General features: G+C 36.6%; 1 protein-coding gene across 1 annotated transcript; it reads right to left on the reverse strand.

The window, feature by feature from the left end:
• Positions 1–12,193: 12,193 nt before the first annotated feature.
• On the reverse strand, positions 12,194–14,517 carry CXCL10 (C-X-C motif chemokine ligand 10). Its single transcript, XM_037150232.2, has 4 exons — positions 14,405–14,517; positions 13,762–13,888; positions 13,442–13,528; positions 12,194–12,986 (listed from the first exon to the last, which is right to left on the reverse strand). Exons 1-4 carry the CDS (start codon positions 14,463–14,465, stop codon positions 12,953–12,955), a joined length of 309 nt encoding a protein of 102 aa, XP_037006127.1. The 5' UTR covers positions 14,466–14,517; the 3' UTR covers positions 12,194–12,952.
• Positions 14,518–27,028: the final 12,511 nt, after the last annotated feature.

Below are 27,028 nucleotides of genomic sequence, written 5' to 3' on the forward strand. Positions count from 1 at the left end.
AGTGTCAATGTAGCATAGCTATTTTATTCCTTCATCTCCTGATGGATACTTGGGCTGCTTTCAAATCTTGGCTATTGTAAATAGTGCTGCAATGAACCTGGGAGTGCATATATTCTTTCAGATCAGTGTTTTATCTAAATTACCAGATGTGGAATTGCTGAGTCATAAGACAGTTCTGTATTTTTTTTTAATTTTATTTATTTATTTTTTGGAGAGAGGGAAAGGAGGGAGACAGAGGGAGAGAAACATTGATTTGTGAGAGAACACTGATCAGTTGTCTTTGCATGCCTCCAACTGGGAACTGGCCCACAACCCAGGCATGTGCCTTGACTGGCAATTGAACTGCCGCCTTTTGATCAGTAGGATGATGCCCAACCAACTGAGCTGCACTGGTCAGGGCTCCATCTTTAATTTTTTGAGGTAACTCCATACTGCTTTCCACATTCACTCCACCAATCTGCAGTCTCCCCAACAGTGCAGAAGGGTTCCCCTTTCTCCACATTCTTGACAGTTCTCGTTTATTGATTTATTGATGATAGGCATTCTGACAGATGTCAGGTGATATTTCATTGTGGTTTTAATTTGCATTTCTCTGATGATTAGTGACATTGAGCATCTTTTAAAAAATCTATTGGCTATCTGTATGTTCTCTTTGAAGAAGTGTCTATTCAGATCCTTGGTACATTTTTAATTGGATTGGTTTTTTGGTGTTGTGTTTACAAGTTCTTTATAAATTTGGATATTAACCTCTTATCAGAGGTATCGACAAATATGTCCTTCCATTCAGTGGGTTATCTTTTCATTTTGTTAATGGTTTCCTTTGCTGTGCAAAAACTTTTTAGTTTGATATAATCCCATTTGCTTATTTTTGTTTTGTTGCATTGCCTAAGGAGATACATCAGAAAAAATATTGCTATGAACAGTGTCTGAGATTTTACTCTCTATATTTTCTTCTAGGATTCTCTTGTTTTTGAGTCTAACATTTAAGTCTTTATTCATTTTGAATTTATTCTTGTGTGTGATGTAAGAAGGTGATCTGGCTTCATTTTTCTGCATGCATCTGTCCAATTTCCCCCACACCATTTATTGCACAAATTATCTTTAGCCCATTGTATGTTTTTGCCTCCTTTGTCAAATGTTAATTGGTTATAAAGGTGCGGGTTTATTTCTGGGCTCTCTATTCTGTTCTATTGGTCTATGCGTTTGATTTTATGCCAGTACCATGCTGTTTTGAATACTATGGCCTTACAGTATAGTTTGATATTAGGTAGCATGATTCCTCCAACTTCATTATTCTTTCTCTGTTTCTTGCAGGGTCTTTTCTGGTTACTTATAAATTTTGGAATATTTGTTCTAGTTCTGTGAAGTACATCACTGGACTCTTGATAAGCATTGAGTTTGAATCTATAGATTGCTATGGGCAGTATGGACTCTTTAAAGATGTTTAATTCTTGCTATGCATGAATGTGGTATATGCTTCCACTTATTTGTATCTTCTTCAACTTCTTTCTTCAGTGTTTTATAATTTTTTAAGTTTGGGTCTTATACATTCTTGGTTAATTTTATTCATAGATATTTTATTGCTTCTCTTGAAGCAATTGTGAATGATACTGCTTTTGTAATTTCCCTTTCTGATAGTTTGTTATTGGTATAAATAATGCAACTGATTTCTGGATATTATTTGCATCTTGCTACTTTACTGAACTCATTGGTCAGTTCTGGTAGTTTCCTGATGTAATCTTTAGGGTTCTCTATGTAGAGTATCATGTCATTTGCAAAATAATGACAGTTTTACTTCTTCCTTTCCAATTGGGATGCCTTTTATTCTTCTTGTTTTCTGATTGCTATGGGTAGGACTTCCACTACTGTGTTGAATAAGAGAGGTAACAGCAGACATCCCTGTCTTGTTCCTGATATAAAGGGAACACTTGGAGTTTTTGCCCATTGAGTGTGATGCTGGCAGTGGTTTGTCATATATAACCTTTATAATGTTTAGGCATCTTCCCACTCTTCCTGCTTTGCTGAGAGCTTTTTAAAATTATGAATCACTACTGGATTTTATCATATGCTTTTTCTGCATTTATTGATATGATCATGTGTTTTTTATCCTTCATTTTGTTTATGTGGTGTATCACATTTATTGATTTGTGAACATTGTACCAAAGTTGCATCCCTGAAAAAATTGTTCCACTTAATCATGGTGTATGATCTTTTTGATTCATTGCTGTATTTTGGTTTGTAATATTTTGTTGAGGATTTTAGCATCTATTTTCGTCAAGGATATTGGCCTATAATTTTCTCTTTTTTTAGTGTCTTTTATCGTCTGGAGTTAGGATCATGCTGGCCTTGTAAAGTGAACTTGAGAGTCTTTCCTCTTCTTGAGTTTTTTGGAATAGTTTGAGAAGGAGAGGTGTTCTCCTTTGAATGTTGGTAAAATTTATCTGTAAAGCCATCTAGTCCAGGGCTTTTGTTTGTTGGGAGTTCTTTTTTTTTATTACTGCTTCAAGTTCACTAGCCGAATCTGCCTATTCAGATTCTCTGATTCTTTCTGGTTAATTCTGGGAGATTGTATGTTTCTAGGAATTCATCCATTTCATTCTGGTTGTCCCATTTGTTGGCATATAGTTGTTCTTTATCTTTTCTTAACAATCCTTTGTATTTCTTTAGTGTCAGTTGTACTTCTCCTCTTTCATTTCTGAATTTATTTATTTGGGTCCTCTTGTTTTTTTTCCTGATGAGTCTGGTTAAAGGCTTATCATTTTGCTGGTCTGTTCTTGGATTCATTGATCTTTTGTATTGTTTTTTAGACTCTATTTCATTTACTTCTGGTCTGATCTCATGTTTCCTTCTACTTTCTCTGGGCTTTGTTGTTTCTTTTCTAGTTCTTTTTAGGTGATAGTTTAGATTTTTTACTTGCGATTTTTCTTGTATTTTGAGTTAGGCCTGTACTGCTATGAATTTTTCTCTTAGGACTGCTTTCTCTGTGTCCCAAAGGTATTGGGTTGTTGTGTGTTGATTTTTATTTGATCAATAAAACAAACCTCTTTGATTTATTCCTTGATCTCATTATTTACCCTTTCATTGTTTAGCAACATGTTATTCAGCCTCTGTGTGTTTGTTTGTTTTGAAGTTTTTTTTCATTGTCACTGATTTCTAGTTTCATACCATTGTGGTCAGAGAAGATGCTTGATATGATTCCAAGCTTCTTGAATTTATTAAGACTTGTTTCGTGTCCTATAACATGTATTCTGTCCTAGGAAATGATCCATGTGCACTCGAAAAGAATATGTATTCTGCTGTTTTGGGATGAAGTGTTCTGTAAATATTGATTAAATCCATCTGGTCTAATGTATTGTTTAAAGCTGCTGTTTCCTTGTTAATTTTTTTGTCTGGAAGATCTGTTCATTGATGTCAATGGGGTATTAAAATTCCCTGTTATGGCTGTATTACTGTCAATCTCTTTCTTTGTATTCATCAATGTTTTATATTTATAGGTGTTCTTATGTTCAATAGATATGTATTTACAAGGGTTATATCTTCTTGTTGGAATGATCCCATTAGCATTATGTAATGTCTTCTTTTGTCACTTGTATGGCCTTTGTTTTAAAATCTATTTTGTATGATAAAAGTATTGTTACCCCAACTCTTTTTTCATTTTCATTAGTGTGAAATACCTTTTTTCATCCCTTTTATCCTGTGTGCATATTTTTATTTTTTAAAATATTTTTATTTATTTATTTTTAGAGAGAGGGGAAGGGAAGGAGAAAGAGTGGGAGAGAAACATCAATGTGTGGTTGCCTCTCATGTGTCCCCTACTGGGGACCTGGCCTGCAACCCAGGCATGTGCCCTGACTGGGAATCGAACTGGGCTTCACAGGCCTGTGCTCAATCCACTGAGCCACACCAGCCAGGGCTGCATATTTTGTTCTAAAATGGATCTGTTGGATCCATTTTAGATTATGGATCTAAAATGTATATGCATTATGGATTAAGCATATACATGGGTCTTGTTTTATCCATTCAGCTACTCTATGTCTTTTGATTAGAGCCCTTAATCCATCTACCTTTAAAGATACTATTGATAGGTACTTATTTTTTTGCCATTTTATTCTTTATACCTATGTTCCTCTCTCTCTTTATTTTTTTCTTCTTCCTTTTATTCTTTGTCCATGGTTTCCTTTAGATCATTGAGCATATATATGACAGTTGATTCTATATCTTTGTCAAGTAAGTCCACTGAATGTCTGGACTTCCTCATGAATGGTTCAATTTATTCTTTCCCTTTGAATTGGCCATATATTCCTGGTATTTTTTGTATGCTTTGTGATTGGTTGTTGTCGAAAACTAGACATTCTGAATGTTATAATGTAACTTTGGAAATCTGAATTTCACACTGTTCAGGGATTATTGATTTTGTTTGTTGATGTCTAGAGCCATCTATTTGTTATTTTTCCATAGATCTTGCAAAGTGGATATTCCTTGTTGTGTGTGGTCACTGAAGTTTCTGTTACACTATCTCTGTGGTCAGCCAGTGACCAGAGTATTTCTATAAATATAAGTCATTATGAGTAGAATGGCACACAAAGCCTGTTCTTGTGTGTTAGGGTAAAATTTATTAAAAGTAAACTTCTGGAAGTTATCTTTGAGACCTGAATCAAATTTGAATTCCAAAAATTATTTGGAATATGAGACTTTTCTCAATATGAGAAAGTTAGATCTCATCCTTTGCAATATATACTTAATTCATTCCTGAAATAAGTAAAGGTTTGTGTTTTTTTTAACTTAGTCCCAGAGGCATGTTGAGCTATTTACAGAGATCTGTACATGTATATGATGGTGTATGTCTACAGTGCCAATTCTGTGATTCTTGTTCCCTAGTCAAAATTAACTTCTGTATGTTTAATGATAGTTTCATTTCGTTATGTTACTTTGAGCAGGGAAGTATTTCCAATTCTGCTTCCTTTGTCAGATTTTTCCTGAACTCACCACGGCCTTAAGTCATCTCTCCCTTACCTGAATAACTCTTATACTTATTTTAGCATTTATAATGTTGAGTCTTTTACCCAACCCCCATTAGCATTCCTTCTGAGTAATGATGAACATTGACAAGAAAAAGTAATGATGAGACAAGGATCTACATGCATGCTATTTATACTCATCAGTACCAGTCATCAGGAAATATAACTGATTTGCAATACCTAATTCATTGGTATATACGCTTAGTATAATTTCTATGACTATATTCAAAGATTCTTGTGTAGTGTAATTAAACAGGGATACCATTAGATTAAGGTGGCTATATGCCTTGGCAACCTATGTAAGCAAACCAAAACCCAAGCCAGAATCAGAGCACTTAAATCTGAGAAAATGAAATAAAACAACTATTAGTGAACAGCCAACTGGGCTTTCCCAAATAAGGAAACTGCTTAAGCTCTAGCCATCAAATAATCTCCTTGCTTTACTTTCATGTCTTCTCTATAAAAACTTCTGCCCTAGCTCCTGTCAGTAGAGTATTCCTAACCATCTCTGATTTGGCACTGCCTGTTTTGAATTCATGTATGCTCAAATAAACACTTGGAGAAAAAAATTTAGTTTACCTTTTGACTGGATTGCCCTGTTTATTGTATAGAAGGTTTCCACCTTTTAACAGGATTGCCCTTGTTAGAAGCCCTCCCAACTCTTCCCTAGAGCTGCTTCTAAGATGGAGCTAGCTAGACCACATACTGTTCTGTGCCTATTTATGATGGACTTTATTACTACATGGGTTTTTCTTTTTTTTTTTTTTACATCCTTACCTGCAAACATTTTTTTCATCGCTTTTTAGAGAGAGAGAGGGAGGGGAGAGGGAGAGAGAGAGACATCGATGTGAAAGAGAAGCACTGATTGGTTGCTTCCCATACACACCCAGACTGGGGATTGTACACACCTGATGGGATACTGAACCCACAGCCTAGGTACGTGCTCCGACTGGGAATCCAACCTGCCACTTTTCTGTAATGGGACAGTGCTCCAACTGATGCTCCAACTAACTGAGCCACACTGGCCTAGGCTGTGTGGACTTTTTTAAATAAAGCATCATTAAGATGAGAAGACCTATTACCACACAATTTAGGGTGGCACATTCATGGCTTAGTCTCAATATACCCCTTATTCCACTTAGACAGATTATAACTTTGTTCTCTGTTCTTTTCATTCTTGTGATTGCAAGAATATAATATTCTTTAATTTTATATTACATTTTTTTTATCTTCACTGTTTGTATCTCTACAGCATGTTAGTGATATTTACTTGTTTCCTTGATTTAACATGTTATATTTCTACTAAATGTATCTAAGACATCTATTACTTCCAAAATAATAGATTTCCTTTTTTATCAGATTACTAACAAATACCACTTATCTGAATATTACTATTCCCTACCTTTTGTCGGTGGTGACATTTGTTTTATATATGGGGTTTGTTTCCTTAGCTAGATTATTATCATTTCAAGGTCAGGTATCATGTCTTGATTCTCTTTGTTTACGCTATTGGATCTTAAAGAGAGCAGATGTACGTTATTTATTAAGTTGAATTTGATTAAATTGAGAATATTTCAGAAATCTTTCTCTTTCATCTCATACAGTAATTTGAAGGAGGTCTTTAATTTCTAACAGCAGAGCAAGTTTGTACCTCAGTGGTTCTAGAAGTTTAAAAAAAAAGTGTGTTATCAGGGCCAATAAAATGTCCAGGCAGTCTTTGAAATTATGGGAGTACCTTGGAAATGAGAATAAGTAAGGTCTCCTTGAAGGTCCTGATTGTTGAGGTCAGCCTAGATTTCTTAAATAAATCCTCAAACTAGCCAAGTATTTATTTCCAGTCTCATTTGCATGAAAGTCCACCCAGTTGTCAGGCATGTGTGTTGGTATCCTTGTAGCCTGAAGTGAATGCTCTACAAACTGATACGGTCTTTTCAAGGTCAATGAATTAGTGAAAAGTCACTCATAATTTTTAACCACTGGAGGTTATAGAACTTGGTGAGAATCTGGTAAAAGTTGATATATGTACATTTATACATTTTGCTTATAGTAATCTTAGGGAAGTCATTGAACCCTAAAAACCACAGATCCCAAGATAAAAATCTTTCGCTCTGGTGCTGATTGCATTGCAGAGACTCTTTAACTCTCAAGTTTAGATTGATTTTTAACTTTTTTCGATTACCTCTTCCCCCCTTTCCCATTCTAAAGTTGACTAGGGAGTTTCTTTCTCACATCTGAGCCTGGGAAATGAGATGGCCAAATTATTCTTTCCTTAATTAGATTTGTGTGTCCTGGGAAAATGTTGCATAATATAAAAATAATATTCCTGTGTCTATCACAAGCGAAAGTAAGACAGTTTTTTTTTGGAATGAAGTCTCTCTTAGGATGAAACCCCAAGGGATATGGATTTCCCCTCCTCTTAACAGCTGCTGCTATTATTGCATTAAACTTTGCTTTGAAATGGTTTTATTTTTGAAAATCATATAAACCCCTGCCCAAAACCTTAATTCTCTTCCCGAATAGGGGCTCCCATTATCTAGTCAACTATTTGCCAATACACATATTGGATATTATAATGAGAGAAGGTCACCATTCCCTCTGTTGCCTATTTGGTGATTCAACAAAACTACCTAAACTAGTAAGCTTCTCTTTATTTCCAAGTTTATGTTCTTTTAAGGTTTAAGAACTTAAGGTCTGTCATTGGAGGGAACACTGATTTCTGAAGGATTCTGATTATGGCACATGTCAGTAACTCATTTTTTTCATTCATACGACAAGTATTTATTGAGCATTTCTGTACACCCAGTATTCTTGTAGGTACCAAGGATAAAGTGGTAAATAAGACAGGTAGTCCCTGCTCTCATAGAACTTTGTGGGGATAGAAAATATGTGGATAAAGAAGTAACTATATAATAAATATTTACAGATAGTGATAAAGGCTATAAACAAAATTAAAGAAGGGTAAAGAGATTGAGAGTAATAGAAATGGTGCTATTTTCAATAGATAGGTGAGAAAAGCCTTCTCTGAGAAAGTAATATTGAGCAGAGATCTGAGTAAAGTGGAGTGAGCTATGGAAATGATGAGAATATTTTTTCACTGTGCTTGAGAAGCAATAGGGGGCCAGTGTGGCTGGAGTAGAAAGGTGGAGGGGGAGAGGAAAGGAATGAGGTGAGAGAGTTATGCAGACTCTGAGGAAGGATTTTGGATTTCATTTAGAGTGTGATGCTATGCTATTGGAAGGATGAGACCAGGGGTGAGCCATAATCTCATTTATGTTCTAGAAGTATTATCTTGGCTGTTTTTTACAGAATAAATGGTAGTGGGCAAGAGGGTTAGCAAAAAGATTAATAATAATGACAAACACTATCATCTGGTTACGTGAAATATAGCCAGTAATAGTTTAATAATTTTTTAACACAAGTCACTAATTTTAAGCCTAGAATGAAGAAGTTCTGGTATGTATATGGCTCTGTTTTCAGTTCCATTCTTTCTTAGAGATGAGTAATTTAATGAAGGTCACTGAGAACGTAAATCCTAGCCCTTTAAATTAATATAATTTAATATTTTTGAAAATTGGTTTCCATTTACTTAAAAATTTTTCTTCTGATTAAAAATGCTAAAAAATGTTCTGTGTAGACATTTGGGAAAATAAATAAAAGCAAAAAAACCCATTTATAATCATGATCTAGAAATACTTTAAAAATTAACTCTGATAGTTATTTATCCTTACAACATTTCTGGAAGATTACTAGTTCTACTCCTCTTTTATAAATGAGAACACAGAAGCCCAACCACACTTTGATGACTTGTTCAGAATCACCAAAATAGTTATTGTCATGTTCTTACTGCTCTGTTGAGGTTCTCAGCCAGCCCCTGAACAGAGGGAGAACAGCATCAACCAATTATCAAACTCTAGATACGGAACAGTGAATTAACTAAATATGGCCTGATAAGGAAAATTAATAGACAAAAATACAATCATTTTCCCCTTTCCATTCTTTGTAGACCAATGTTCTCAGATCAGATTGCAACATTTGATCATTGTGGGCCATATACTTCCGTGGGAAAAGAGATTGTCCCTCTGAGATTTATAACAAACCTTACTACCATAGATGTGTCCATTTGTTCACTGTGTGCATCAAATTTTACTTGCATAGAACATGGTGAACTTTCTACCAGAAGAGGAATAATTCTTCACATCTAATCTAACTCCCCTAATAAGATAATCTTTTGTTGTTTTAAATATCTGTCTAGACTTCTCTTTCTGAGCTAGATTTCTGCATGAGTTTTGTTTTCTGGCTTTATTTTAACTTTTTAAAATCTCATTTTATAATTTTTACATTTGTAGTGGAGACAAGTATATTTTCCCTTATAGTGTGTATCCCTCATTACAATTAAATAAGGCAATACTTTGCTCTGGACAAGGTAATGTGGACAGAAGCATTTAAGAGCCAGAATGCCACTTCCATCCTTCTCTTCCCTGTCGTGGCAGCCATCAGTTGAGATAGAGGGAGACTATATTCCTGAGTTAGCACAGGGACCCTGCCAACTTACATGGAGCTTTGTGTGAGCAAGAAGTGAACTTTTATTGTGTTAGGTCTTTAATATTTTGGGAGCTTTGTTTACTACAGCATGGTCTGGCAATCTTCTACATTGAAAATAATGTAGCAGATAACTATATAATGGTGGTGCTGGCATACTTAGCATAGCATAGAAAGTCTTCCGTGATGTAATTCTATCTGTCTCTCCGACATTATTTCCCACAATGTTCATACCTCTAACTTTATACTTACATTTTTCCAGATGGAACACAGTACACTGCATCACACCTATGTCCTTGCACATGCTGTTTCCTGTACTAGAATTGACTTTTCACCTTCTACTTATCAGATACAAGTGTGTCTGTCATACTCCACATTGCTATGCCTTTTCCAGGAAGGGCTTCCCTGATTTTCTCCATTTTCTTTGTATCTTTGGAGTTTTTCATTTCAAATTTATTTACCTTATCTCTGTCATTAACAGTAAATTATAAACTTGCAATATAGTCATTTCTTATAACCTGGCATATAGGGAGCATAAATAAATACTTGTTAAATAAATACCCTACTTTTAAACAGAGAGCAGTTTAAATCTTTACTGGTTAATACTGTCCTGGAAATTAGTTGATAGTTGAGAATAAGACAGGTGGGCTTTTGTATATATTTGGGGGTAAGGAAGAAAGAGAAAATGAGAGGACAGGAAGATGAAGTTCTGTTACTTAATAGTTCTGTCACTGAACAGAAGTTCCGGTCAAGGCTCCCATAGTGATGGTCGTACTCTGCATTTATTCGTCATATACCAGAAGGTGATTGCACTCTCTGCTTTCTTTTTTCTCTTTCTGATATTACACATTAGATTTTCTTCTGGTTCCCTCCTCCCCTGAGATATAATTAATATGCAACATAATATTAGTTTTAGTTGTACAGTATAATGATTTGATATTTGTATGTATTGTGAAATGATCACCACAGTAAGTCCAGTTAGCTTCTGTCACCATGCATAGTTACAAGTTTTCTTCCTTGTGATGAGAATTTTTAAGATCTACTTTCTCAGGAACTTTTAAATATGCAGTTCAGCATTATTTAGTCACCATGTTATACATTACACCTCCAGTGATAGCTCTCTTATTCCTCCATTTTGCTATACAGTGTTGCTTGATATTGTGAATACACTTCACAGTTGGTAATATTCAAGAGTTTTTTTGTTTCTTTGTTAGTTTGTTTGCCTTTTTAATGTAAAATAGAACATGAGTTAAAAATTAAAATGTGTAGGTACAGATTAAAGAACAAATTCTCACATACCCACTACCTAGGTCAAAAATAGAACTTTATCATAGTCCAGAAGCCTGTTACGTGCCCCTCTCTGATTGAATTTCCTTCCCACTTGATGTAGTCACCATACTGGATTTTATGGAAATCATTTTCTTTTTTGCTTTTTGTTTGTTTTTATCATATATATATCTTAACTCCACAATGCAATGTAAAGTTTGCCGGTTTTAAAACTTTATAGTAAATGGAGTCATAGCACATGTACTTTTCTGTGATATAGTTTTTTTTGTACAAGATGATTTTTGAGATTCATCCATGTTGATATATGTAGTAGTACTTCATTTATTTCCACTGCTGTATAATATTATATTGAATTAACATACTCTAATTTACTTGTTCTATTTATGGACATTTGGCTTGTGTCAAGAGTTTGCTGTTATAAACAGTGCTGCTGTAACACTCTTTCATATATGTCTTATACAAGAATTTATTTATGGTATCTATGTAGTAGAATTGCTAGGACACAGGGTGTGTTCATGTTAAATTTTATAAGGTAATACCAAACTGTTTTCCAAAGTAGTCATAGCTATTTTCTCTTTCACCAGCAGTGAGAGGCATTCTTCACTGCTCTGAGTCCTTCCTCACACTTAGTATTATTCAACTGAAAAAATTTCGCCAGTCTGGTGGTGTGAAATGATATCCCCTATTGATTTGAATGGATATGTCCCTAATTTCTAATGAGGTGTGATCTTTTCATATGCTAAGGTTGTATGCTTTTTCCCTTCCGTGAAATTCCTATTCACTTCTGTTTTTCTTCTGTCAAGTACTTGTATACATTTTCCTTTTTTATTCATAAGGGTTTTAAAAATATATCCTTGATACTAATAATTTGCCAACTAAATGCATTTTTAAATATCTTCCTATTGACTAATTGGATATGTGAGGTGAGGGAGAAGAAGGAGTATAGTAATTATTCCCAGGTGTCTGGCTTGGGCAAGAGTGGATAATAGTGCCATTAAAGTAGGACATACAATAGAGGAGGAGAAATAGATGTGGGAGAGAGGGGGATTGGTTTAAGATATTTTGGAGTTTGATGTTCCTATGGGACATCCAGGTGGAGATGTCTCATAGAAAGTTGGCTGTAAGGGTCTGAAGCTCAGGACACATCAGTCATGCATGCCACAGTGGTCCTGAAGGAATCTTGTATGATGGGCCTTTCAGGAGAGTACAGTTAAAAGGAATGTGATTTCTGAACTTATTTGTCCTTTACCCATCCCTGCTTCTCTAGGCTATGAATTCTCCAATTTAAGCTTCTTATGAAATAAATATCCCAGTCAAATGAGCCACCAGAAACTTCATCATAGTTGTAATTACTTTATTACCTTCTTGGCTTCTCAACAGTTAAATAATCTTTCTTAATATTTCCAGAAGAGCACACCATTTTTATTTTGAAAAACATCCAGCATATTTTTCTTACAAAACATGAAAATAAAATATCTATATTTTAAAATTTCTTCCAATGCTCATTCATGTGTGGTACTTAATTACACAAGTTATTTCATAAACACTGAAAACAATGTAAGAAACATATACATCTAAGAATTCTACTTTGTATAGTCTTTCATTAAATAATACTATTTTCATACATTTCTAGCTTCTGCATATTTTTAATATATGTAATATGACCACTAGAAGAATCTGAGCCCCTGGAGAGGATGGCCCCAGAAGCCCATGGAGTAAAGATCTGTCTTTTAAAAGCAGATTGTATTATTTTGATTGCATTCCATTTAGTTATTTGAGATTTTAAAAACTCTGGTAAGTCCAGAAGTAAAAAGATCTCCTAATAAGCTTCAGAAGGTAGGAAAGGTGAGGAAAGCAGTGCTAGGTCTTGGCAGGTTCACTAAGACTCTAGCACCTGAGCATAGCTTATAGTAAGTATAGTACCAAGGCTGAGTTACTACTGAACCTCTCAGGATGGTGAGCCATCCACTTCCCTGCAGGAGTAATAGCAGCTAATTTGGTGACTGTGGTTAGTCACCTTTCAGGAGAACTGCAATCCAGAGACCATTTGGGTTGACAAATACTGTTTGTAAGGAAATGATGGTCCATCTTCATCAGCAGTGCAGTGATTATGCTTTGCTCTGGGTTGAAGAGTTTTTCAATCTGTAAGAAGAGAAAGAAGATGTAAAAGTGTGAAACACTTAACTAGGGCTTCAGTCTGGACTCTACTTGAAATTTACTGATTTCATAGATAACCCCAAATCCTCAGGTAAAGTGTGGGGTGAGCTTTCCTGCTTCAACCCAATCACTGTGGATTACAGGTGCTGCTTTTACTGCCAGGGAGCCAGGGAAAGCTTGGGGCAAGTTTGGCAGCTTTACTCAAATAGTTGTAGCTCTGCCTCAGGGATGAAGTGACTTACTGACACTTTTAGACCTGTAGTCAGAGTAACTTCCAATACCACAGAGATGGCACTCTCGTTTATAAATAACTGGAGATAGAGGAGAGGGCATGGCGGTAACACTCTTTTAAGCCAAGGATCTCGCAGGAAAGCTCAATGCAATATTTCTAATTTACATTTCTTAAAGAACAGTTTTTCTGCAAGCAATAGCAAACCTACCTTTGCTTGCTAAGTGCTTTCAGTATGTTCTTGACGATCTTGGACTCTGGATTCAGACATCTTTTTTCCCCATTTTTCACTGTGGCTCTATAGAAGTAAATAGGAATGAAAACATTTAAAATAATGTTGGGCCAATAAACTGATGGTATATACAGTTTTTAAGTCAGACACTTAAGTTTCTCTCTATGTGTTTCCCTTTGCTATACTTACTATACAGAAGTCTTAGAATCATCACAAATACTTTAAGATCTTTTGTGATCAATAAATATTTTTATATGATTACAGTCAGGGAGAGAATCAGCAGATGGTATTCTACTCACATGATCTCAACACGTGGACAAGATTGACTTGCAGGAATCATTTCAAGTTTTTCTAAGGAACTTGGATTTACAGATTTATCACTAATACTGATGCAGGTACAGCGTATAGTTCTAGAGTGAGGTATTCCTGCAAAAAAAGAGACAGGTACAGCAGGGAAGGTTAGTTCAGCCTTCATTTTAGGCATGTAATATGGATTAGTGGTGCTTAGCAGATCCTTCATCCCCATTATCACATAATCTGATGATTCCATAATAAAACAGTTCTAATGATTATTTAGTTGATTACCTGAAAGGATGTAATTGCAACTTGTTGATTTTAAGATCATACCCTTGGGCACATCTCATATGGTTAATTAAGCTAACTAAGGAGGTATCTGTGTCATCTTCTCTTCTCCTTCCTTCAAATTTTCTATCTATCCTCCCTTTTCCCTTTCCTCTTCTGCTCCTCCCTCCTCCTCCTCTCATTTATTCCACTTGTTTCTCTCACTATAAACTCTGTGATGAGAGGGAGTTTCTGCTCACTTACCATTCATTCATAGGCAGGCTGCAAAACTTTTGCAAATACCCTATTTCTGTATTTGTAGAATTTATACCCAGTCCTATTTCTGACCTTGCAAATTAAATATCCCTTGATGTTCCTTACCTTGAGCTCCACTCAGAGTCAGAAGGATAAGGCAGAAAATAAGAAGAGCACTTTGGTTCATGGTGCTGTGACTGGAGGTTCCTCTGCAGTAGGTTCAGAATGTCAAAGCAGTTGAGGAATGCCTGAGAAAGCGTGGGGCTAGGATGCAGTATTTATTGGTAAGGACACTTCCTCTCTCACTCTGATTGGATAACATTACAGTGGACTCAGCAAATCCTGCTGTCTATTCCTTGGGGAAGTCCCATGCTGCAGAATTGAAGGTATTATTTATTTTTATTGCGAGTGAGTTTTGGAATTTCCCCCCTCTTTCTTTTTCTTTTTGATAAGAAGGAGTTAAGTTTCACTTTCCAAATCATCAACTATTTCTTGAAAATCAGAACTTCATTGTAGGGGAAGGAGGTGAGAAGAGCTGGGGTGGTGGGGAGGCAGGAGGGGATAAGGCAGAAAACTGTATTTGAACAACAATAAAAATGTTTAAAAAATAAAATTATGTTACTGGCATGAAAAAAGAACTTCATTGCATGTAGAAATAATTTTAAAAAGTTGATCTTTGATTCTCATCTTTAACCTCCTGCAAAATAAAAATATCAACTTACTCCTCAAGTCAAACCTTTACATATAGTTTCTAAATGAATATGTTTGTTTTTTTAATATGTTTTAATATTGTTTTGCGTTCATCTTACTTTGCAGCAGTAAGACATTACTAGGAATATCTTACATTTATTCACTTCATGGGTTTCAGAGTTGTCGTTCACTTTCTCATTTTATCCCCATCATAACCCTGTAAGACGTTATCTTCATTTCATATATAAGAAAATAATCTTAGAGGTTAGGTAATTGTGTTAGGTTATACAGGGGTTGCCATCCATTTATTCCACCTGCGATGTTTTTTTCTCAACATTTATTTTAAACTTCTGTAATTATTGTCAGAGGCTAAGTAATTTTTTTACTAACTTTATTTTTTTATTTAATCTGTATTTTTCCCATTATCATTTAGTCCCCTTATACCCCTCCCCTCAGCAATCACCAAGTAATTTTTTTAAATTTCTCTAAGCAGTTTTAAAAAATTCCTCTGTAATAGCATTTTTAAAAGTCTTTTGTAGATAAATCTAATTTTTGGAAACAGCACTTTAACCAGGCATTGTCCTTTAATCAAATACACTATATTGATAGGGTTGGTCTTCTTGGGGAAGGTGAAGGATGGGGAGCTGAAAGATGTGGGACTGGCAAGTTTCAGAGTCCCAGAAATGTTTCGGCCACTCATAATATCATTAGAATAAGTGAATAGCCTCTAGCGTAACCATTTTGAGGGAACACAGTGCTCCTTTGGATATTTAATTTCTGGTGTGTTAGTAAAAAAGTTTATGTATTACCTTGACCAAAAACATCATAACATCAAGAATGGAGTGAGAAAAGGATTCATAGCTATACTAGGATTATTGCAAAAACAAAGAATGTTTTTTGAAGAAATAAATTTAAAAACAGGGCATGAGTAGAGACAGACCCTGGGAGAACAGGATGGAAACAGGTTGATTTAAGGTGGGTACAGCTCCAAGAAAACTGTCAAGTGCAAAGCAGAAGGAAAAAAGTGTTAGCCATTGAGCTGATAACAGTGATAACAAATTAGCACAATTGGAACTGGATGACAGTAGCAGAACTTGGTGTCTTAGCATTGATACTTGGCTGATGATTCACAGCAGATAACATCAGTAAGAAGGAATTGCTACCTGTATAATATAAGGTGTTGGGCCTAATAGTGACTTTCACTAGTCACTATCTCAATTTCACTTTCACTATCTAAATTTGATTGTGTTCTTTGCAAGGAATTGGTAATAGGGAATCTAAGATGAAATACTGTTCTAAATGCAGGCATCACCCTGCAATGGGAAATCTGATGTAGGTGATACTTGGAACCTAAGGAAATATCTGGGAGGTCTTTTCATAGGTAGCTAGGGCACAACAGTGTAGAGATAGGCCAGGGAAAGGCAAGATTTAGGCTAATGTAGGATTAGACTACTGCATCTCTCAGGTTCTGGCCCAAAACTTGGCAAAGAGGCCAACATAAAAGCCTATGTCTACAAATGGGGCACACATAAGACTTGGAACCTCAAATACAGGAACTTGGTCATCGGAATAGTGAATGAATTATTGCTTGGGACAGGCAGAAATTGCTGGAGTGCTGAATTCCATCTAGGTCATTTTGGTCCAGGGACTGGAACAGAGCGAAGTTTTCAAATAGATTAGTCAGTGGACTTTGCTGTGGGAAACTGGAAAGACAAAAGGAAGGCAAATGAATCGGGGATTGAGAGAACCCTGAAGACTTCCACCAGTAAAGAGGCTTTCTTCTGATGAGGGAAAGGCTTATGAGCAGTGACATGGAGGAGCCTCCCACCCCAGTAGCTGTTACTGCAGAATAAAAACTGGACTCTGAGCTCTGACCAGTGTGGCTCACTTAATTGGATGTTGTTCCACAAAGTGAAAGGTCTCTTGTTCGATTTCTGGTCAGGGCACATGTCTGGGTTGCAGGTTTGGTCCCCAGTTGGGGTATGTATGAAAGGCAACCAGTTGATGTTTCTCTCTCACATTGATGTTTCTCTCCCACTCTTTCTCCCTCCTTGCCCATCTCTCTAAAAATAAATAAATAAAATATTAAAAATATATCATTTAAATAATTGGACTATGAGTAAAAATGCCAAAAATTTTCAGAGGAATGTCTGTCATCATGGATGGAGGAGGCTCTGAATAGTTCAAAATTAAATGATAAAAAAGATACACGGTGATAATTTTGCTTTTGTTAGTATCTAAATTCTCAGCTAAGATGTTGTCTGTATAAGCAAAGTACAAAGGAGAATTAAGTCGGGTACCTGCTAAGTGGGCTAAATATCTATTATTGAGAACATTTTTTTATTCATTTAGTTGATTTTTATTAAACATTACATAGTGTTAACTGTGTGTCAGGCATTATTTGAAGTGCTTGATGAATATCAACTTATTCAAACTTTAAATAATGATTCATTTATCCTGGTAACTCTAGAGTCCATGTTCTCAACAACGTTGTTATGCAGTCTCTCCAGAGAAAACACCTAGATTTGGATTTCTGATTTCCATTCTATCTGTCTTAATTGGCTGAAACTATCTTTGAGGCTATTTTGGTGCACTGGTAATAAACCCCTAGAAAAGGTTTAAAATGGATCCTACACTGAATTTCATACTAAAACAAAAATGCTGTGGTCCATATATGTTATACAGATATGTATGAAAATATGTACGTGTTAGCCAGTAAACGATCACATAGATACACATATATTCACTTACAGTATTTGGGGGAGAAATTTATTTTTATTGTTCAGTTACAGTTGTCCCCATTTTCCCCCCATTACTTTCCCCTGCCCTACCCACCTTCCACATTTATTCTTCCCCCTGCCCCACCAAGGTCTCTGTCCATGGATCCTTTATAGATGTTCCCCAACCATCCTTCCCTTTCTTTCCCCAACTTATGGTATTTTTTAAAGGATTTTATTTATTTATTTTTAGAGGGAGGGGAAGGGAGGGAGAAAGAGAAGGAGAGAAACATAGATGTTTGAGAGATACATTCATCAGTTGCCTCTCACACACTGGGAACCTGGCCCGCAAACCAGGCATGTGCCCCAACTGAGAATCAAACCAGTGACCTTTTGGTTCACAGGCCCACATTCCATCCACTAAGCCACACCAGGCAGGGCCACTTAGAGTATTTTTAAAAGATAGTTTTCTAGTCTAAGACCATAGTCAGTTGGATTCATTTTATAATTTATTGAGCATTGTGTATCCTGGAATTTTTGTGACTGGGGGAAAAACATTTATGTATTTCTTTCTAAATTCTTTTTTTTTCTGTATTTTTAAATTTTTTTAAAATAAATTTTATTGATTATGCCATTACAGTTGTCCTATTTTTCCCCCTTCATTCCTATCCACCCTGCACACCTCTCCCCCACCACTCCCCCCGCCTTTAGTTTATGTCCATGTATCACAAGTTCTTTAGATTCTGTATTTCCCATACTATTCTTGCCCTCCCCCTATCTATTTTCTATCTACCATCTATGCTACTTATTCTCTGTACCTTCTCCCCCTCTTTCCTCCTCCCACTCCCCTGTTGCTTACCCTCCATGTGATCTTCATTTCTATGGTTCTGCTCCTGATCTAGCTGTCCTCTTAGATTGCTTTTGTTGTAGGTGTGGTTGTTAATAACTGAGTTTGCTGGCCTTTCACTGTTCATAGTTTTTGTCTTCTTTTTCTTAGATAAGTCCCTTTAACATTTCATATAATAAGGGCTTGGTGATGATGAACTCCTTGAATTTGATCTTATCTGAGAAGCACTTTATCTGCCCTTCCATTCTAAATGAAAGCTTTGCTGGGTAGAGCAATCTTGGCTGTAGGTCTTTGGATTTCCTGACTTGGAATACTTCTTTCCAGCCCCTTCTTGCCTTTAAAGTCTCTTTTGAGAAATCAGCTGACAGTCTGATGGGAAGTCCTTTGTAAGTGACTGTCCCCTTATCTCTTGCTGCTTCTAGGATTCTCTCCTTCATTTTAATCTTGGCTAATGTAATTATGATGTGCCTTGGTGTGTTCCTTCTTGGGTCTCTCTGGGCTTCTTTAGGACTCTGAGCTTCCTGAATTTCCTGGAAGTCTATTTCCTTTGCCAGATTGGGGAAGTTCTCCTTTATTATTTGTTCAAATAAGGTTTCCACTTGTCGCTCTTCCTCTTTCTTTTCTGGTACCCCTATAATTCAGATGTTGGAATCTTTAAAGATGTCCTGGAGGTTCCTAAGCCTCTCCTCATGTTTTTAAATTGTTGTTTCTTCATCTTTTTCTGTTTGGTCATTTTTTCCTTCCTTCTGGTCCACTCCCTTGATTTGAGTCCCAGTTTCCTTTCTATCACTATTGGTTTCCTGTGCATTTCCCTTCATTTCAACTAGTTTAGCCTTCACTTGTTCCTCTAATTTGTGACTAAAATCAACCAATTCTGTGATTATCCTGATCACCAGTATTTTGAATTGTGCATTTGATAGGTTGGCTATTTCTTGGTTGCTTAAAAGTATTGGCTCTGCGGCTTTGATTTGTTCTTCTGTTTGAGCCTTTTTTTTTTTTTTTTTTTTTGGTTTGGTCATGCCTGTTATGTAGTGAGGGGCAGAGCCTTAGGTGTTCACCAGGGCAGGGCAACCCAGTTGAATGTGGGTTGCCTCGCTGTATATGGGGGCAGGGTCAGAGAGGGGATAATGGCACTTGCTCTGCTCTCTCTCAGATTTCAGTCCCTTCTGCCACTTCCCACAAGCAAATTGGGCCCTTCTGGTGCTGGTTCCTGGGTGGGTGGGCTTGTATACATTCTAGGACCATGTGGGTCTCTCCAACAAACTCTCCTGTGAGGCTACGAGTCTCTCCCAGTACCTCAACCCCCACAAGTGTTTTCAGTCAGTGCCTTTAGGCTTTGTTTCCTGGCCCTGGGGCCCTGGGTTGCATGGTCTGTCTCATTCCCCGTTTTAGCCTAGTTTATCTGCATGTGAAAGTGTTACCATGGTCTGCTGGCTGCCTTGTATGTCTCAGTGGGTTTGATTATTGCCACCCCATGCCTGGGGTCTGCCAGTCACAGCTTTTTCCTGCTGTGACCCCTCTCTGCCAGCCACCAACTCTGCCCCTCTTACTGGTCTGGATGAATGCTTGTCAGACTTCCATATATTTCAATTTTTTGTCAGTTCTGGTTGGTTTTTTGTTTCTAAATTTTTGTTGTCCTTAATTTTGGTTGTGTGAGGAGGCATAGTGTGTCTACCTAGGTCTCCATCTTGGCCGGAAGTCTCTGATGCATACTTTTTTGTGCAAGACTTCTTTCTCTCGGTATAATTTTTTAGAGCTTTCTCTGTAGTTTCATGAATCAGTAATTTGTTCCTTTTTGTTGCCACATGGTATTCCATTCCATTATACATATACCAGTTGGTTTATTCCTTCTTTTGTTGACGGATACCTGGATTGTTTCCAGACTTATTTCTTATGTATAAAGCTGCTATGAGCATTTTTGTATAATTTTTTTCTGGGCATATGCTTTTATTTTTCTTTCATTTCTGTAGTAGAACGGAATGATATTTTTAAAACATGTTTTATCATGTAAATACTCTGGTTAAGACTCTCCAGTAATTTGCAGGTATACTTAGAATTAAATTTAGTTTTACTAAGTTCTCCATGATCTGGCTGCTACCTATCTCTCCAACCTCATTTCACATTTTGCCCTCTCAGCTACTATATTCTAGTCACAGTGGCCATTACATCACCTGTCTTCTATATCTAGAATGTTTTCTCTCTTCTTCTTTGCATAGGTAGTTCCTTCTGCACATTTGGATTTTAGCTAACTAGTGCCTTTTCTTAGTATACAGTCTAAAGCAGATGTGGCCTTATTCTAATTCTCTGTATGGCATTTCTCACTGATATTTGACTAGTTTATTTTTATTCACTTAATGTCTATTTCTCTGCAAAAGAATGTAAGCCCCAGAAGAGCAGGGACCTTATCAGTCCTATTCACAGCTTCATTCCCAGCAGCTAGAGAACCATCACCTTGCATATGTAAAGTACTCAGTACTTACATCAGTAAGTACATCAGTATTTACATCAGTAGATATTGGATGAATAGATGAATTTCTACAGACTTTAAGGAACAGAAGAAATAAGAATTGCACTTTTTCAAAAAGAATTTTCATTAGCTTATCAGATTTGTACATTAGGACATGGATGTTATTTTTTCTCTAGCTTTAGCAACCAAGTTTAACTTAAAAGGACTATAATTTCCCCAGAAGCTAGCATAGTCAGGTAGGTGGAATCAATACAGATATCTTAAGCTAGCTGTGTGCCACAGTCTTCATTCCAAGGACTATAGGGGTAAATATACAAAGCTTCTTAATTACTCCTTGGAGGTCCTCTGTAATTATGCATTGAATGAATGAGGGAATCCAGATCTCCTCAGTGCACATTATGTATATGGCCATGGATGGTGTTGTAAGAAGAGGAATGAGGAGAGTAGGAGAGTTATACTTATTCTCATTATTGTCTGTGTACTTTGTGCATGGAACCAAGCTAATTTCACGGGATACTAGGAGACATAAGATACCGTGTCTGTCCTTGATAGACTCGCATTCTAATTGTTAAGACCAACAAAGATGAAATAATAAGCATCAATAAGATAAACTGTGTGGTCAGTGCTGTACGAGTGAGCACATATATGGACAATGAATAATATTGCATTCATAGGAGAGTGTACTCATTAAAACCAGTAGTGAACTTCAAAGTATTAATTGTACTTAGACAAGTGAACAGGAAGGGAAAGCAATTAGAGAAATATCACAAAAAGTGGTATAAAGGGATGCCAGCAAACCAGTCAGGCAGGTTGGCAGAGTCTCATGCGGATGGATAATATCTTGCTAGGATTTTATAGGATCTGGTCCTCAGTTTTACAGGTCCAGAAAAACTCCCATTTTTTCCTAGTCCAGAGTAAACATGTTCTCAAAGAGTTAATTCTGCTAACCAATTTACAAGGAACAAAGATGCAAATTGAAAAGATTATTTATTTATTTATAAGGAACACCTCTCAGTGACTGGATCAGGTGTCCCAGGGGTCCCCAACCACTGGCCACAGACCAGTACCAGTCTTTGGCCTGTTAGGAACCTGGTGCACTGCAGGAGCAAGCAAAGCTTGCAGCCTGAGTTCCGCCTCCTGTCTCCACCCTGCTTCCGTCTATGGACAAATTGTCTGCCATGAAACCAGTCCCTGGTGCCAAAAATGTTGGAGACCACTGTGGTATTCAGAATACTTGGGAAGTTGGATTAGTAACTAGAACATTGCCTGGTGAGCACAGGATTAAAACGAAAGACCCTTCTCTTATTGTTTTGAATGGGGATCTGCTCTGGGAGCAACTTTATAAATACGATCAATGTGGAGAAGAATTGAGAAAAAAATCAAATGTTTAGAGACAGTAGCAAGCCAGCTATTACATGTTATATCTACAGCCAGCCCTACATGAATCATTTAAATAAAAGTCTAAATCAGGCGTGTCAAACTCATTTTCACTGGGGGGGGCACATTGGCTTCCCAGTTGCCTTCAAAGGGCCAAAATAATTTTAGGACTGTATAAATATAACTACTCCTTAACTGTTAAGGAGTTGAAATTACATTCAACCCTTTGAAGGCAACCACAAGGCCCAAGGAAGGCAACCACAAGGAAAAATGAGTTTGACACCCCTGGTCTAAATGATAACTTTTCAAATTTATATTTCTTTTAATTTTTGCAAGGCTTTTGACATATTCACTTTTTTTAGTATTCACTGATCTGAGTCTAGTTTTGAAAGAAAACAGGAGGTAAGGAAGTATCCCATCTTTAGTTTCAGTTTCCAATGCTGTTGGTTAATCTTTAAGCCTCTAAATATGGTATCAGGTCAAAAGAAAGAATCTGCCCTGACAGACTTGTTATAGACCCAGGGGGAAGATACATGCTTTCCGAGAAACTAATGTGCTTAGAAGAAATTTCCTAAAAAGTGACAGGAGTTGTTTCAGTGATTTCTGTTGACAGGGAATCTCCTAAGCTGATACATAATAATACTCCTTGGAAAGTATGGGAGAGGTAGACAGAGTTTTCCCTTTCATAGTTTAGACTGAGAGTCCACAAGATTCACTTAGCTCACAGTGCCTAGTAATAATACTGGCTACATACTTTCAAATTAATCCTTCATAGCCCATCTGAGCAAAGGCCAAAGTGGGTGGAGGACACTTAACAGTCTCAGTTCTTGGGAGAGTTGAGACTAGCTTCTGTTTGGAGGCATTTTAGATTATGCAGTGCTTTGTTTTCCTCACACTTGATGGGATGATAAGGGGGGCTGGGAATCTAGAGATAAAGTATCTAGATCCATTTTTCAATTGCTCTGTGATCTTGGACAAATTCTTCGGCCTGTTTATGCTTCAATTTTCTTATCTTCAAATGAGCACTATACCAAACCCATCCACCTTCCTCATTGCTGTAAAGATGACAGGCGGTTACAAATGTATATTACAAGTCTAAGTGAATTTTTCACCAGGTAATGTTTCGCAAACATAGCCAGCTCTCTGGCCAAGTTTCAGCTTATCTCCTAGGTGCAACAAATAATATTTTCTCTCTAGATGATGCAATTATTCACATGGTAGGATGTATTGTTAGTTTAGAGCAGTCACTAGCTAAGGCATGACTTTCCTAGTAGAACTGAGGGTTGAAATATACAGCATTAACTTTTTAAAAACCTTTAAAAATTTTTTTCTGAAATTAATTTTCAATTACAGTGGAGTCTAAAGAACAAAATAAACAAACAAAATAGGAACACTCATAGGTACAGAAAACAGACTGATGGTTGCCAGAAGGAGTGGGTTGAGAGACTGGATGAAAAAAGTGGAGGGATTAAGTACAAATTGGTAGTTACAAAACAGTCATAGGGATGTAAAGTACAACACAGGAATGTTGTAATAACTATGGATGGTGCCAGGTGGGTAGTGGAAATATCTGGGGGGACACTTTGTAAAGTATGTGATTGTGTAACTACTATGCTATATACCTGAAACTAATACAAAATAATATTAAAAGCAGCACTTACTCTTAGGAAAGGACTTATTTAGGTAGCCTAGCTTATCTGTGATAAACAGAAGTACACTGTGAATTTACAAAACAAGATAACCCATTTTTTACTTCTTTTCATTGTACTGTAGGTCCTAGACTGAAAAATAAGCAAAAAAATAAAATTAAGGCCATAATAATTGGAAAGGAAGAAATAAAATTTTGCAAAAAAGGTTGCATAGAAAACCCAAAAGAATTTACCAAGTATTAGAAATAATGGCAGAATTTATTAAAGTGGATGGATAGAAGGTCAATGTATTATACTTCCTATAGCAGTAACAAATATAAATGATATTTTAGATATAAATTATCTTTAGAGTAGCAACAATAAATACTTAAAAACAAAATACTTAGCAATAAAAATAACAAAAGCAAGCAAGACTTCTTTGCAGAAAATGTAAATGAATTTTTCTAAGATAATAAGTACAATAATGTTGAGATTAAACACAGAATGATTACCCATTAGATAAAGCTCAGCAAAGCTAAGTATTTTGTTTAGGTATGTGTGTGTGTGTAGGTAAAACTGTTTTTAAAAAGCAAGGTAGTGATGTTTGTACAACAATGTGAATGAACTTAATGCCACTGAACTATACACTTAAAAATGGTTAAATAGGCCCTGGTCACGTGACCTGGTTGATTATGATACAGAGAGATCTGATCAGATCACTGGGGAAGAGTAGGGATAGGTCAGGCAATGATAAACAGTCTAGGATGGGATTGGATGAGAAACTGAACACCTCTGGAGTGTGTGGAATTATGGTCCAGATGATTTAAAATAAAAGGGAGGCAGAGACTGGCCCTTGGGCTCTATTCCTAGAGGATGCCTGGATGATCACGCTGCAGCTGCCTGCATTTCCCAAAGGACGGTATTTTTGATGAGAGAAGAATCTCCAGGTGCAGCCTAGGAGCAATCAGGCTGGCCTGGCAGCGGGTGGCAGGGTTATTCTTCTTTGGGTGTTCTGGAGGGGATGGGCCTCTGAGGCAGAACCCTGCCATCCTTCCAAAATTGTGTACCTTTTGTATCTTATGTTGTTTTAGTTTGTAAACAACCCTATAGAAATAAGATAATTAAAAACCAACTGGGAGTGATAGGGGAACTTAAAGAGTTTAGCCTTAATTGATAAGCTTAAGTGATTAATACTATCACTAAATAGTTAAAGATTTTAGGCTTACATGATTAATGCTTGTGGAAAGCTCTTATTCCAAAATCATGTAGCTTTTGAATAAAGACTCCTTTCTTAATCACCAAACGTTAGTCTCCAGAATTTTGCGTAGAGGGTGGTGGGAGGCAGAAGGACCCCACTTGCTGTGTGGTAATGGAGTGTTGTCCCAATATCCAAGGTTGGGGTTCAATCCCCAGTCAGAGCACATACAAAAATCAGCCAGTGAATGCACGAATAAGTTGAACAACGAAGCAGTGTTTCTCTCCCTCTCTCTCCCTTTCTCTCCCCATCACCCCCTTCCTTTATCTCTCTAAAATCAATCAATTAAAAAAATGGTTAAGATAGTAAAATGTTAGATTATATGTATTTTATGTAAGTAAGGGAATAATAAACACAGAATTTATTATAATGATTATCTTGGGGTTGGAGGAGTGAGGACATGGGATAGGGAAGAAACACAGCTATGCGTTTTTGTTTTGTTTTTTTTCTTCGAGAGAGGGGAAGGGAAGGAGAAAGAGTGGGAGAGAAACATCAGTGTATGGTTGCCTCTCATGCATCCCCTGCTGGGAACTGGCCTGCAACCCAGGCATGTGCCCTTACTGGGAATTGAACCTCAGTACTCTGGTTCGCAGGCCCGCGCTCAGTCCACTGAGCTATGCCAGCCAGGGCAAAACACAGCTATGTTTTAAGTTATTGTAATGTTCTGGTTCTTGATTTTGGGGTGGTGAGTTCATAGGTCTTCATTATGTTGTATTGTTAAACATAAATATATGCATGCACGGATCAGAGATGGCAGTGTATGCGTATCATCAACTAAAATGATGGCTAATACAAGTTGGTACACCAGAGGTTCATTAAAATTAATTTACTGTAAAATCCTCATTTCAGAGAAATAGTATGAGTTTTAACTTCCTGGTTCCTCCTTTGGAGAGGTGCCAAAGAAATGTGGCATAATCATGCCACTACTTTTCTGAGTCACTTTTTATTTTAATAAGAAATATTGGATGGGATGGGAGAAATAGACAAAAAACTGTATTTGAAAAATAACTAAATAAAATTTAAAAAATAAATAAAACACACACACAAAAAGAAATATTGGATGTTTCCAAGAATCTTTATTAAATTGTAGCAATATTTTGGCTTAACAGAGTGATGAATAAGTTTAAATCAATATGCTGTTCAGAGAGGGTCACTGAATTGTTGTTAATCCAGAGATCAAAGAACTGAAAGGAGAGAGATGGAAAGATTATGGTCAGTGAATTAAATTGAACAGATTAGGTGTGTGGTAAGGGATCAAACAGAGAAGGGAGAAGGAGGTGGTGACTGGTTTCCTTTCCTTTTCCTCCCCCAACCACCATGTTTCTCTCTCTCTCCCTTCCTTCCTCCCTTCCTCCCTCCCTACTTACCTCTCTCCCTTCTTTCCTTCCTTCCTGTCTTTCTTACTCTCTTTCCTTCTCTCTCTCTCTTTTCTGTCTGCTTTCTTCATGTCACCAGTAGGACAGGATGACTATGGATAAGATATATTGACAAATCCCGATGTAGGGGGTCTGAAGTTATGCATGGTTCTTGGTACAAAGAGTTTGGAGCATAGGTACTTTCTATATTAAATGTCTGCATAAACTGCTTAGTATTCGAATTTATTTTATTAAAAACAATATATTAAAATTACTATATGCTTTTTGTGCTAGGCTGTGCTTTTTAAAAAATCATGTTTAATTTTAACAACCACTCTATAAGGTGTACTTGTTTTTTAATAAGCTAAAAATGGTATTCCATAACAAGATTCAAATTCAAGTAGTCTAAATTCA

The sequence above is a fragment of the Artibeus jamaicensis genome, unplaced genomic scaffold (assembly GCF_021234435.1).
Source record: "Artibeus jamaicensis isolate MK-2021 breed Jamaican fruit bat unplaced genomic scaffold, CSHL_Jam_final scaffold_1031, whole genome shotgun sequence".
Lineage (NCBI taxonomy): Eukaryota > Metazoa > Chordata > Mammalia > Chiroptera > Phyllostomidae > Artibeus > Artibeus jamaicensis.

Excerpts from the sequence above, each read along its gene's own strand:
- CXCL10 (XM_037150232.2), bottom strand. The coding sequence starts at position 14,465 with ATGAACCAAAGTGCTCTTCTTATTTTCTGCCTTATCCTTCTGACTCTG. Across the intron at positions 13,889-14,404 it reads GACTCTGAGTGGAGCTCAAG|GAATACCTCACTCTAGAACT; the intron begins GTAAGGAACATC and ends CTTTTTTTGCAG. Across the intron at positions 13,529-13,761 it reads TGTCCACGTGTTGAGATCAT|AGCCACAGTGAAAAATGGGG; the intron begins GTGAGTAGAATA and ends TTACTTCTATAG.